This window comes from Labrus mixtus, chromosome 22 (assembly GCF_963584025.1).
Source record: "Labrus mixtus chromosome 22, fLabMix1.1, whole genome shotgun sequence".
NCBI lineage: Eukaryota > Metazoa > Chordata > Actinopteri > Labriformes > Labridae > Labrus > Labrus mixtus.
In genome coordinates this window covers 7,683,789-7,698,253 of record NC_083633.1, presented here as the reverse complement: position 1 = coordinate 7,698,253, position 14,465 = coordinate 7,683,789, and the positions used below count along the sequence as shown (strand labels likewise).

Here is a 14,465-nt window from a genome sequence, read left to right as displayed (position 1 = left end):
CTTGGTAGCGTCACAAACGAAAACTAGTGTGTGAGCCAGCCTGGCTACAACGAGAAGCCAAAACTCCAAGTGATCCGTTCAGCGTTTTTCAACAAACGCACTCCTGAACATTTCTAGATTCCGGACAGCTTGTCCCTGAAATCTTTCAGGTTTGCATAGTCACACATGTTGACGTTCCGGGGCAGGTTCCTGGGGGGTCAGGGTATGAGATGAAAAGTGCTGCTAATGCCCCTTCATGATGTGCATGCAAAGGTGCCTGATTGAGCATTTAAAAATCAACGTCAGCCCTCGACGTTGTGTTAAATGTTTGAGATAAATGAGAGGCTGTCAGAGGAGCTCTATAAAGTTGTTCGGTCTACAGCCGGACGACATGCAGAGAACAGCTCCTCTATTGATCAGGTTATTGATAGAGGAGCCGCTCACACCTGGGCCTAAATCTCAGGGCAGGGGGCCAACTAATTACACACACACATACACACACACAAACACAGATGAGGGGGTGGGGGTGGGGGGGCAAAGATAGACACAGAGATGTTTTGGTTCTCTCCTGTTTTCTGGCATTTCTAACGTTCAGCAGACCTTTACATCACCACAGAGCCCGCTCTGCTCGTCCTCTGCTTCCATCACAGTGTAAATAGCCTGAGTGTGTGTGTGTGTGTGTGTGTGTGTGTGTGTGTGTGTGTGTGTGTGTGTGTGTGTGTGTGTGTTATTTGTGTGTGTACTGTGTGTGAGAGTTTAAGTCAGGCAGCCCGGCGGGAAGCTGCCTGTGGTTGAGCCCCCTGCTCTCTGTCTGGCCCTCCGCCCGGCTCAGCCCTATAAAGGCAATAAATAAACGATAAAACGGAATTTACAATAAATATTTTTCCTGTTAAAAAAAAAAAAAAAAAAAAAAAAAAAAAGAGTCTGCGAGTGTTTTATTGGAGCTGAAGTGAAAACAGAGAAGCAACAAGTTAAGAGTCTTGAAAAGCTGCCGGACTCAAATGTTTCGCCCTAGTTGCCCCTATCTTCAGTGTGCTCCTGGTTTTAACAAAGCCTCCTCTGCATGGTGGCTCACTGTCTCAATATTGACTCCTCACCCATTCTCAGGGGTGGGAGGCTGAACAATGTGCTGCTGCTGCTGCTTCACGGTCGATATTGGGCCCCTGCTGCCTGCCTGCCTGCCTGCCTGCCTGCTCCTCCTGGGGATTTGACGGCCCTCCTGCCACCTCCACCCCCGTAAGCCTAATTTTACGCACAGCCTCCTCCTCCTCCTCCTCCTCCTCTCCAGCTGCGGACAGGCCACCAAAAAACCCAGAGACAAGGTGCTCCGTGGCGGCTTCCACCTCTGCTAAATCATTAGCACCATTTTCCTGACGGGTGTAAAGATGAAAACAGGCAGCTCTCTCACTCCAGAATCAAAGCAAATGAGCGCTTAACCTCGAGATCAAGCTGCGGTTTCCGAGTGAAATTGACCTTTTTACGCGCAGGAAACAGAAGTTACAGTGAAGTCTGGGAGGCTGGGGGAAACGGACTGGAGATCAGCATGTGCATCACAAATAGCTTTTAAGGGGGGAATGTGCACAAAAAAAACAAACAAAAAAAAAAAACTCCTGCAAAGACTTACAGTCAAATAAAGCAAGATTATTTTTACGGAATTATCGTTTTCAGCGGCATTTGTGACTTTTCGGCTTCATTGAATGTATTTTTGCACAATTCTCTGATGCATCGAAAAGCTCCATGTGCATTACAATATCATTTAAGGACCTTGCAGCATGCATTGTTGACTCAATGAAAAGTTTAAGATGAACAAAATTAACTTTATGGTGTTAGATAAATCTCAACTATTTCTTTAGTGTCCCGGTCCGGTTTCCATCATTTTCTCCTTGAAGCCGGTGACTCTGACGCCACTATATATATATTTTAAAAAAGTGCATTTAACGGCTGACAACAAAGCCAAAGACAGACAGAGAGGAAAGGGGAGCTCTTACCTGCGGGTCCGACATCCCCCATCACCCTGCAAGTATTTATGAGGAGGATAAACAAACAAACGTCCCGGGAAAAACAAGCGCTCCCCATGCTGACAGACGGTGTGAGGATTCAGCAGGGCTTTTCTGGGGGTTTGGACTGTGGGTGTGTGTGTGTGAGAGAGAGAGAGAGAGAGAGAGACAGAGTGTGTGTGTGTGTGTGTGTGTGTGTGTGTATGTGTGTGTGTGTCTCTGATAGGAGAGGAGGTGGACTGGCAGAGAGAGAGAGAGAGGGAGAGAGAGAGGAGCCCTCTGATTGGCTTGTTTGTGCCGGTAGAGGGAAGAGAGAGAGAGAGAGAGAGAGAGAGAGAGATGAGAAGTGTTCAATGAAAGAGCCTCATGATGGAGATTCAGATCTCAACTAAACTGAAAACTGTGAACCATCGAGATCTTGTTTTTTATTAACATCGACTGTATCGATATTTTCAATCTGACTCGGACGATACTGAAACATTTGCAAACTTTACTGCGACTTCTTTAGACTCCCGACACCCCACAGTCTCTCCTCAAAACATTTTCATTCCCACAAACAAAAACACATTAAGACTGTGTTAACTTAGCAGAAGTGTAAAATGTGCAGCGTTCGTTTTTACATGACATTGTAAAAAGGTGCACACCGCCACCTACTGGATGGAGAGGGGAAGTTCAGACTGGGTTGTGTGAGAATAACCGATCTGAAGTTTGGATTTTAGTAACTATAAATCTAAATTTGGAGCTTTGCAGCCAAAACCATCGATGTGCCGATATTGTCTTGGATCCCTGTAAGAAAAAATAATTAAATTAATTTACAGTTTTATTTGCTTTCCTTATCTCCAAACCATGTGATGCAGGGCAGTGGTTCCTAGGGGGTTGAAGGAGCTATTTATTTGTTGTTAGATTGGTATTTAGTTTACTGATGTGTGTATTGTTATAGGTGTTTTTTTTTTAGTTATTCTACACGATTTCTTTATTTAGAATATATTTTTGATAATATTTTCTTTTGCTAGTTAATTATTGAGTAAATGTAGTTTTGCATGATGAGTATTTTTGTTGGGTATTTGGGTAACACTGTGGGCACCTGAGGTCATATAGGTAAGAGGAAGGCAGAGGACCAGCATGCACCTGGGTGGGCGGCAGGAGCCGTGATTTTTTTCTTCTTTTGTTTGCTTGCTTTCTTTTGAAGAAATAAACCGTGAGAAACGCAGATCTTTTGCGTGGACATTGGACTTCTTTTAACCTGTGCGTCACATCCCCATGATGCATCAGTGGACATTCGATTAAGTTTGATAAGTTTATTTTGATTTCTTCGGACAAAGAGCCACTACAATGTTTATAAATGGGCCACCAGATTGTTAAAAAGGTACAAACTGAAATTAAGTCACAGTTAAATGGTTCATTTTTCTATCTTAAAAAAGTAAAACTTGTCTTTTCCACAAACATTCTGTCATGAGGGGTCACAATAACAATGTGAATTATGAACGTAAAAAAAGTCGAACGAACGAAAATGACGTTTCTCCTAATTGACAGTTTTCTTGAGTTATTATTGACTGTTAATCATTATTTACAGTCTATGGTCAGGACAGGCTGTACCAGTTTACTAAGGGTTTAAGGACGAAGAAATACTGCCACCTTGTGGTTTCACTGTAAAGGTTACTTTGCAGTTTGAGAAAAGGTAAATCTTTCTCTGTCAGCGCAAGACAAAAAAAACAACTAAGTAACTTGAGGAGTTTTATTTATTGCTTTTTAAGAAAAACTGTCAAAATATATTTTTCTAAAGTACAGTTTAGTAGTACTAAAATTATAATAATATAAATATAAACTAGCCTACTACTGTCTCTGGGTCCAAGTTGTTTTTTGGCTACTTAGACATCAAAATAAAAGATTTATTCTCAACGGCAGGGCTCCATTTCTCTTAATTTTTGCCTCTATTTTCCAGTTCAATATCTCAATATATTCTTAACATGTGGCCAATATTCGTGAATCATGCTGCAGTATCTTCAATATCTGAGGAGGCCCTACCTTTTGCACACAAGTATTCTTTTTTACTTTTTGGGACTTCAGCGGCTCTGTAAATATATTAATAATAAAAAAAAATAAAAAACACACAACCCCATTAATATTTAGCCTACTAATACAACGCACCAGGGCCAAAAAGGAGCCAAATGCAAATAACATCTTATTTTAGCTACATTTTTCATGAATTGCGTTGTTTATTGGCCTTTAGGTATTTATATCAACACGAGATTGTTGGGCGTTTTTTGTTTCACATGCAGCCTTGGCGAACAAGAGAAACAGCGCCTTCTGCCGGAGAAATTGTGCCATGACAACGTTAGCCCCACCACGCCCACTTCAGTACATTCTGATTTATATCCAATCACAGAGAGGAGTCAGGGTGATGCCTTAAAGACACAATGAATGTTGGTTTTGACAGTGTCATCTTAGTTACTTGCTATTACACTCATCAGGTGCCACTTTTTCGCCTTCGTTTAATATTTAAAATAGTACAAAGATGACCATCTCGTGTTTATACGAGTTGTTTTGATGGTATCGGGGCAACTACTGCTAGCCTCCTGAAGCTTAACTCGCTTTATAGATCAAATAAAACAGGAGTATATTACATTTTTCACACTTTGCAGCTTAAATGTCTTGAAAGAGTGGTAACTATTTATTCTGACGAGATAAATCTGCATATAAATGCAGACAACGCCATGGGAAAAGAAGAAGAAGAATGGAAAACGTACGGCAATGGTAGAGTTTGAGTAAATTACGTGCTGTACCTGAACGCAGCACAAGACCTCACCAACTGTCATGGCGTCTCCCTTGAAGGGGGATTGGTACTGGAGAAACTAGCCGCTGTCATCTATCAGTTTTCTGCCGCAAACAGAGCATTCCATCCGGATTGAAGCGGCTTTGAGGAGCGGGTAGTTGCCATGGGGACTGTTCATGCTAAGGTAACTCGGTTTTCTCCCACGCACCTGTCCTTTTCTGCGGATTATTGACCATGACCTCCCTGTTGAAAACGTCAGTCAGTGCTGCAGACTCACCAGCGCCTGTACTCGATGTACACTTACACAAAGAGAAAGAGAAAGACGAACAATAAAGAAAAGCGAAGGTGGAAATGAAGTTTAAAGTGGAAAATTGTAGCCTGATAAAGTATGTTAGCCTGCTTTCCGTTTAATTACAAGAAGCATTTCAGTCAGGGCGGCATTTTCAAATTCAGACACAGGCACATTTTTGTCTGCATGCCTCGATATCCTCGAGTTAGGGACATTTTAGTGAACATTTGGCTTTTTGTTACGGTATTTAAAAAGCCACTTTAAGGCCAAACACGGTGTCCTTTCACCATTTATCAGTTTATATCAGAACTTTAAGTATTGTGATAAGAAAGACCAGACGACCCCTCTCGAGTGACTCGCCGTGTAACGTGAAGTGACTTTCACTGGTCGTAGGACATTAGACACTCCCACCCATTAACTGTCCTGCCCTTTCTCTTCCCTGACTGCGGCCCCTGCCCTTTAAATGTGCTAATCGTACTTTTTTTTTATTATGCTCGTTGTCTAGGAGTTGTTAGGTGTTATCTAATCATACCTCTACGGTGGCCCTGAGGGGTCAATGCATGCAGGGCATTTCAAGAAAACACAAGCAAATGAAGAAAACATCTCCATCAATTTGGAAACATTTAGAAAAAGGGGGTGCAAATTAGACCTACATGATATGAAGTGAAATAAATAATAACAGCTAACAGTTTTAATGTGTATCTCCAGTTTTTATGTAAAGAGCATTTTTTCCCACACTAAACTCACACCAGTTAACCTCAGGGTAGTTAAATAGCTAACTTGAAATGGTGTGAAATCATGAATTAACAGTTTTGTTCTTATCACCCGTGCAGAGTCTGGATCCTCTCCCGATGCATGGCCGGGATTTGGGAGTTAACCCGGATGACTTGATGGAGACTCCGGACCTGGAGCAGGAGAGCAAGCAGGAGATCCTAGAAAACAAAGATGTGAGTGCTCAAAGCGGCGAAAGAGAATAGTGAACAAGTTCAAGATGGTTCAGGATGGTCGGTGTAATATAACAGGTTTCACATTTGACAAATTTGACCTGAAGTTTATTTTGCTCTTCCGGGGGGGTCCGCTGACCTCCAGGGGCCCTTGGGAGTTTCCAGGGATCCCAAGTCTTACTTTAATTTGATCAATGAGTAACAAAATGTCTGTGACCATTTTGGTTTGCAAGTTTCACTTTCTGAATTCTAAAAGAATTAATCTCATGAGGTTCTGAACCTGGGGGAAAAATCGTACAAATATGGATGTATGGTCTAAAATATTTGATAGTAAACTGTAGCCCCGTCCAGACGGCCGTTTCAAGAAGTCATATTTACGCCCCTGTAACGTTTCGCCTTCAATCTGGATGTCAAGGAGCTGTAACGGGGGGAAGAAGTCTGAATGTGTGTGTATGTGGAGCTCCCGCTGTGCCGTGCTTCTGCAGCCGAGAGGTGTTAAAGTAAAACTTTTTTTCTCAGGTGGTCGTCCAACACGTCAACATCCAGGGTCTTGGGAGAACTAAAGAGGACCTGCTGGGCTACGAGATCTCGGATGTTTTTCATGCCAAAAACCTGATCGATGTACGTATTTCAGACTGCACCGCTCATTACGGCGTCACAGTCATCTCTCTGAGTTGTGTTTAAAGTAAAGAAGACGAGGGTTCCTAAGTGTAGAGTTCTGTTTCATGTCATGTTCACAGGTGATGAAGAAAGCTCACGTGGCCAGACAGAAGCTGCTCCGCCTCGGGATCTTCAAGGATGTGGAGGTTCTTATTGACACGTCTGAAGGTAACTCGTTCAGAGAAGAAGCACAACACGATACAATCACTTTACGTTTACTAAAACCAAAAGTTATCTCAGAGAGTGTTGTGGATTACCGACCTGCTCTGGAGCTCAGATTGTAATTACAGCATATGCATCTTTTAATGTGAGTTAAAGGAGCAATCAGTGAGATGTGTAGTGAGTGAAATGATAAAGTGACCTCACTATATGATCAGACATTAAGGAAACATGCTATGTTGAAGTGCTGGCTTCTCTGACAACAATGCAATGGGGGCGGGCCGCCCCCCCAATATAATGGTAGGGGAAACACTGATGCAGCAGCCAGTATGTCCTCCTTCTAACTTTAGATTCTGCTCCTGAATGCTCTGGATTTGTTTGGACCAGAGAAGGTAGGCGGTTTTAAGGCGACCCCCCACACGGCCGTTTTGGACACCCCTCGGTTTGCCAGATATGAGAGCAGTTATCAGGTCAAACCAACAGGTGTTGCAGCGATGGAAGCGGGCAAGAGAACTGGTTCAGATAGAAGTGATTGTACTCGACCTAAAAAGCCTCTGCATGTTTCTAATAAGCTCCACGAGCAGAAACGTGCTCAAACTAGGATCAATATTGGAGATGCTTTTGAAAAATGGAGAGAGGTTAGAACACAGAAAGGTTTACAGACTGATGCAGAGCTGGATAAACACTGAAGCTTCAGTGTCCACCACATGGTGATCTGTGTGAGCATCGACTCTAGAGAGGAGGGGGCAGGGGGAGACAGCGCTCTACAATGTTTAGAATTTAGACTGCAGTACCAATTTTAAACACTAGGTGTCAGAGTTACATACTGCTCCTTTAAAAGCTGTCTACTTGAGTGACTATGCTGGAAAAAAGTTGTCTGTTTTCTCTCCCCCCTGATTGGTTGGTTCTCTCTCCTCAGGTAAGGACGCTCTGCCGAACGGTCTTGATGTGACTTTCGAGGTGACGGAGGTCAAGAGGCTGACAGGAAGCTACAACACCATGGTCGGCAACAATGAAGGAAGCATGGTGAGAGAACAACATCACTCACATGTATATATAATTCATGTCAGCCATGTTTCCATCTGTTTTACTGGGATTGCTAAGAAGCTTGAGTGCATTCTTCAGGAGATGGAGGGGCCTTAAACATCGATCTATAAGTCAATTAAACTATGAATAAAATCAGATATTTCTGGGCTCTGATCAGTCATCCTTTTATGACCACACACTGAGCTCACAGTGTTTTCGTCCAACAGGTTCTGGGATTGAAGTTGCCCAACATGTTGGGTCGAGCTGAGAAACTCACCTTCCAGTTCTCCTACGGGACCAAGGAGACGTCGTACGGCCTGTCCTTCTTCAAGCCCCAGCCCGGACACTTTGAACGCAAGTATGTGAAGAACACAAATACTGAACTCACAATGGACCCACATCTCTTAATCTGTTTTTAAATACACACTCCTGAAAGATTTAAGAGAATTCAGAAATCCTCCTGATCTTAAAGATTCTTGAGATATTTTTGACTAGAAATGAGAATGAACACACTCACTAAGATTTGAATTCTTGCAATGCAGATCCCTTAGATAATTACCTGAGTTGTCTGTTTATGGTGCTTTCAAGTTTCAAATCTTAGCGGCGAGTGTTAGCATGCATTCACCATCAAGGTGAACCATTTTTAAGTCCTGTGTCTTCTCTTTCAGCCTCACTCTCAACATGTACAAAGTCACCGGTCAGTTCCCCTGGAGCTCCTTAAAAGAGACGGACAGAGGCATGTCTGCAGAGCTAAACGTAAGACTGTGTGTGTGTGTGTGTGATGAGAGAGAGAGTGGGATCCTAATTGAATGAAGCAGACACACTTTTACATTTGTACAGACAACGAGAGAGAGAGAGAGAGAAAGACTTGATGAGTGCGTGTTAATTCACTAACTTTTGAAAGTTCTTCCTCCTCCCGTCCTGCTGCAGTTTCCTCTGGGGCCGACCAACCACACGTTGAAGTGGGAGGGCGTGTGGCGGGAGCTGGGCTGCCTCGCTCGCAGCGCTTCCTTCGCCGTTCGAGAGGAGAGCGGACACTCGCTGAAATCCGCCCTCTCGGTACGACGCGGAGGCGTTTCTCTAGCTCCTTCACAGACACATAACAGCTTTTGATTGATGTCCTCTCTCCGTTTCATGTTCATGAAGTTTGGCTTCTGTCTCTCTGCAGCACACCGTGTCAGTCGATTCGAGGAATTCGGCTATTTTCCCCAACAGAGGTGCCTTACTGCGGATCAACCAGGTGGGTGTTAGAAACCGTCATGTTTATAATCTTCTAAATGTTTACAATGTTTCCACGTTGTTCAGTTGATTAAAGTGAAATGTGAGTGCTGAGTGAGAGAACAAAAGAGCTGTCTGCAGGAACAAACTCAGGAAAAGAAACCTGAATGACTTTGTTAGTTTTGATCAGAATAACAAATCAAGACTAGCTCCCCGCGGAGAGTCTTGATTTGTTGTCAAAAGGATTCTCTTACCTGAATTGGAAGCACTCTGGACTGAATACGGGCACTGGACATTCCCAGTCAGACTGAGGCTAGATTTAAATTTAATGGACTCTGGCAGATTAATAAAACCTTGAAATGAGCATGATGAGGAAATGGGGTCTTATTTGATTTGCTTTGTCTGGTTTTACTTGTATTGTCTGTTTTGATTTGTTTTTTTGTAGTGGTTGATTTGAGTCCTTTTGGTTGTGTTATACTGTTTGTAAATTTAAATAAAGTTGTTATTGAAAAAAAAAAGAATAACAAACCATTAGGGAGAGATAGGAGCTCAAGGTGCCAATGACCCTGGTAGTTTAAGTCTGTAGCAGCATAACTAGGAGCTGGTCCATACCTGCCCCAGCCCTAACTTTAAGCTCCAGTCTTTTATTTATTTTGTCTTTCTCGTGTTTGCTTTGCAGGAACTCGCCGGGTACACAGGAGGAGACGCCAGCTTCTTGAAGGAGGACTTTGAGCTGCAGCTCAACAGACGACTCTTCTGGGACTCGGTAGGACAAACAAAACGTTCTTCTTCAAACTAGAACCAAGATCGTGGTCGGCTGTTTTTTTTTGTTCTCGGCTGTTTTGGTAAACGGGGCCTGAGGGTGTTTGTCGCAACTCTTGAAGCTTTGCAAACAGATTCTATTTGTTGTTCTTGCACAGTCACACTTGACATTTCAGTTGAATAAAGTGACCACAAGGGGGCGATAAAGCACCACGACGTGAGTTTGACCAAACACTGAAGACTTTGTGTATATAACCGGATCGTTCTGTGTCTCTCAGGTTTTGTCTGCCTCTCTGTGGGGCGGGATGCTCTGTCCAATCGGAGGACAGCCGTCCTGCATCGCTGACAGGTACACCTGATTCACCCCACAGCTGTTAACAGACACATAGGCAGATACTGCTGACCTTGATTTATAGGGATTTCTCTCCAAAATACAAAGATTACTTTAAAAATCAGAACGTATTGACTACTAACTGATTCATGATTGGCAAGGATTTTGAGACTGCACTCTAGGTGGATGGTTTAATGAAAGTTTTTGTATTTTTTCAGGTTTTACCTCGGAGGTCCCACCAGTGTTCGAGGGTTTGGGATGTACAGCATCGGGCCACAGAGTGAAGGTACAAAGAAAATGGATGGATGTTATTTGCATCTTAAAACGTAACAATACTTGAATTCCCAAAATTATTTTAAAAAGTACTATTTTAAAGGAGCAAAATGTAACTGTCACCTAGTGTTTGAAATGAGTACTGTAGTCCAAATTCTAAACACTGTAGAGAGCTGTCTCCCCCCGCCCCCTCTTCTCTAGAGTCGATGCTCACTCAGGTCACCATGTGGTGGACACTGAAGCTTCAGTGTTTATCCAGCTCTGCATCGGTCTGTAAACCTTTCTGTGTTCTAACCTCTCTCCATTTTTCAAAAGCATCTCCAACATTGATCCTAGTTTGAGCACGTTTCTGCTCGTGGTGCTTATCAGAAACATGCAGAGGCGGGGTGCTGGTGGCTCAGTGGTTAGTGCGCGCGCCCCATGTACGGAGGCTGTAGTCTTCCAAGCGGGCGGCCCAGGTTCAAATCCAGCCTGTGGCTCCTTTCCCGCATGTCATTCCCCACTCTCTCTCCCTGATTTCCAACTCTATCCACTGTCCTATAGCTCAATTAAAGGCACAAAAAGCCCCAAAAGAAAAAAAAAAGAAACATGCAGAGGCTTTTTAGGTCGGGTACAATCACTTCTATCTGAACCACTTCTCTTGCCCGCTTCCATCGCTGCAACACCTGTTGGTTTGACCTGATAACTGCTCTCATATCTGGCAAACCGAGGGGCGTCCAAAACGGCTTTGTGGGGGTCGCCTTAAAACCGTCTACCTTCTGTGGTCCAAACAAATCCAGAGCATTCAGGAGCAGAATCTAAAGTTAGAAGGAGGACATACTTAACGCTTAAACAACACAAAATTCATTTTTAGGGTGTTAGAATGAAATGTCTGATATATAGTGCAGGATTGCATCGCTCCATTTAAATTCAATGATTTACTCATTTGCATGCACTAATTTATCCTTCTGCAACCCAAATGTGAAATATCTATCAATCAACCCATCTCAGAAGGTGGGTTAATTAAATGTTGTGGACATCAAGGCAGTGTGAGTCCCTCCCTGTAGGCGTTCATTTGGTCTAACCACACGACTAAAAGCATCAGGACTAATCCAGTATCTGTGGGACAAATGGTGAGAAACACAGAAAACACATGAATGCAACGACCCCGACAGGATTCCAGCAGGAAGCCTTTGTTGCATTTCTCCCCATGTTTCCTGTCTGTTTCCACATCAGACAAGAAGACGAGTAACTCAAACATGTCTTTGAATCATATATAAGAAACTGTAAATGAAGGTTAAAAGTAGAAGTTATGTGAGTGTTAGAAAAACCAGTAGATGTAAGGACTTAATCACATCAAACAGATGTCTTTGTGCCCCTTTATGTAGCGGAGTTTTGCATCTTAATGTGTGTTTGTGTGTTTCAGGGGACTACCTGGGTGGAGAGGCCTACTGGGCTGGAGGTCTTCACCTCTACACCCCGCTGCCCTTCAGACCAGGAAAGGGGGGCTTCGGAGACCTTTTCAGAACACACTTCTTCCTCAACGCAGGAAACCTCTGCAACCTCAACTATGGTGGGTGTTTACAAATGATGAGCAACGATTCAGAGATTCAGGGAGGAGCTGGTGTGAGTCACTCCTCTCTGGTATGTGGTGACGCCTAACGTTGTGGTTTGTGTGCAGGTGACGGTCCCCGGGCTCACCTTCAGAAGCTGGCTGAGTGTATCCGCTGGTCGTACGGAGCGGGCATCGTGCTGCGGCTCGGAAACATCGCCAGACTGGAGCTCAACTACTGCGTGCCCATGGGAGTTCAGAGTGGAGACAGGTACACAGCGGCTCTTCAATAACACACTAAAGGGTGCACTCACACTAGGTTGCACCATAATGTAGCGATGTAACCCCCCCCCCCGGCTTTTGGAATATTCTCAGCTCCTCTCAGATCCTCTTGGAGTCTTTTCCACCGTGTCAGAACGCATCACCAAATGTTTTCGTTCTGCTCTGTAGCGCTTAAAGAGAAGAACCAGAGGATCTGAGGGGGGCGCCCCTGAATGCTACTTATGACCCCCCGCGTTTAACATCAATAATTGTCTGACCGTGTTCCTCCTCCCCCTCTTTCAGGATATGTGACGGCGTCCAGTTCGGAGCAGGAATCCGCTTCCTGTGACCTCATCACTCCAGCAGAGGCCATGATGCGAGAAAAGGGAGATCGTCTTTTTGTTTATCACCTGTAACTTGTTTTTCGAGTGTGTCACACTAGCATGGGTCCTACAGTATGTCCTGGTTAAAGGTGCCTGACTCCTCCTCCTCCTCCTCCTTCGACACGCACCACTTTAGAACAACACAGTGCCAGAGCTGCTTCCTTAAAACTAGAGAAACTTTTTACACTACAAACTGAACGGCCTTTCAACTGAGTAACAGATTGAGCTCGATAGCAGCAAACACAAGAAATGACGACATCTAAGGCAAAATACAATCACGGTGAACCTTCAAGCAGCATATCAGAGCCTTTTCTCTTTGGACAGACTTCAGAATTATGCTTTCTTTTTTAGTTGAAGCCTCTTTCTTTGAGTGTTTTCTGCAGCACATGGCGCCTCGTCTTTGAGGGAGTCACCTACGAGTGATTTCGCCCCCTTAGTAAATTATTTTCCTGAATGTTTGAGATTTTGGGGATTGTTTTCCGTTTGCCTTTTTTAGGATTGCGTCTCATCCAGGAGCACCTCTTATTTGTGTTGACAGTAAACTGGACTCCACACGGTCTTCTGTCCCGACGTTGTCCCGTGTGTGTGTGTGAGTGTTACAGCAACAGTCGGATAATAAACCGAGAGAAACCAGCACTTTTTAGTCAAACTAGCCCGCTTGGAAGAGAGTCGGAATCCAAAACTGGAGGTCGTTTTTGTCCATTATTTTAATGTCTGATGTGGAAAACGGCAGGTTAATCTCTCAGGCATGCAGCGGTGTTAGGTAGGAAGCTCATCCCGCGCCCCACCACCTCCTCCTGAGCAACATCCACCACCAGTGCTCTTACCGTTAGTCTTCTTTTTGATGTTGTCAAATTCATTCACAAATAAATCACAGCTGCTCCCCTTGGCTCCTCTCTGCATCCTTTTTCTAAAGCACACATGTTTCAACAATTAAAAAAGGTATCGGTGATTCATTTGAGAATTCCATCTCTAAAATGTGGTCTTGAAACTCAGAGTAGCCCTCTAAGCTCTCCGCTGTCCTTTTGTCTTGAGCGCAGGGAAAGTACAGGTACAGGTCGTCAGGTGTGCAGGCTTCATCTGAAAAATAAATCCAGTGAGAGTAGATGCTTGAGGTAGCTTGTTGTTTATTGCAAAGATAAATCTAAATCAAAAACCATGTGCAAGGCTGCTATATCAGTTATCTGTGATATTTTCTTCTCAATCTGTATCTGTCGAAAACAAAAAACATATCCGTCAGGATCAAGTCTTTTTTATGAACCTTGACTGAGCAAGATGGTTACAGAGGCGCTGCTTGTCAACAGGCAAGGTAGGCAACGTGCTTGGGGCCCCAGACCAGTATAGGAGGCCCCTGAGGGCTCACAGACTTTAAACCAAAAGGAGTGTCCTAAAATGTTCACATTTTGCAATGACAGTAGGAAACCTCCCTAAGGGGTCCCCTCCCTCGTCCAACAGCCCTCACTCTCGTTGCCCTGTTAAGCGTCTCTTGCGTTCTTGCTGTGAAAGCCAAAGTTTGTGAAAGAAAGTCAACAAAGACAAAAGAAGAGGAACGATCCGTCTACAGGAGAGAGGAAAGAAGCTGGAGGAGTAATCGTCGGCTGGCGGACATGATGGTTAAGAACGCTGGTTGGAGGGCCCTCCAGCATTGATTTTGGCCCCCGACAGGCTCTGGAATCATCACTGGATGGTTAAGACCAGATCTGTCATACCTGCAGCAACAACTAAGAACATTTGAATGTTTAGCAGCAGTTAAATCAAAGCAGTAGATAAGGAACATTATGAGTGATTTAAGAACAGGTTTACGTTGAGGGACATCCAGTGGTGCCTAAAGACGTGGGTATACTCTTAATTTTTACCCATAAGTGTCCGGCCAGCAGAG

At 43.9% G+C, this 14,465-nt stretch overlaps 2 protein-coding genes across 5 annotated transcripts in view; one reads left to right on the top strand and one right to left on the bottom strand.

The window, feature by feature from the left end:
* Positions 1-2,181, bottom strand: part of scube1 (signal peptide, CUB domain, EGF-like 1) — a 96,193-nt gene extending 94,012 nt beyond the window's left edge. For all 4 annotated transcript variants that reach the window (XM_061029720.1, XM_061029722.1, XM_061029721.1 and 1 more), the window contains exon 1: positions 1,968-2,181. In XM_061029720.1, the coding sequence (XP_060885703.1) occupies positions 1,968-2,055 (88 nt within the window). In that variant the 5' untranslated portion in view covers positions 2,056-2,181. The remainder of the gene's footprint in view (positions 1-1,967) is intronic.
* Positions 2,182-4,767: 2,586 nt separating this feature from the next.
* samm50l (sorting and assembly machinery component 50 homolog, like) lies at positions 4,768-13,475 on the top strand. Its single transcript, XM_061029578.1, has 15 exons — positions 4,768-4,933; positions 5,872-5,985; positions 6,502-6,603; positions 6,723-6,810; positions 7,721-7,827; positions 8,055-8,185; positions 8,496-8,583; positions 8,758-8,886; positions 8,996-9,067; positions 9,725-9,811; positions 10,086-10,156; positions 10,357-10,424; positions 11,817-11,963; positions 12,072-12,213; positions 12,507-13,475. Exons 1-15 carry the CDS (start codon positions 4,913-4,915, stop codon positions 12,550-12,552), a joined length of 1,413 nt encoding a protein of 470 aa, XP_060885561.1. The 5' UTR covers positions 4,768-4,912; the 3' UTR covers positions 12,553-13,475.
* Positions 13,476-14,465: the final 990 nt, after the last annotated feature.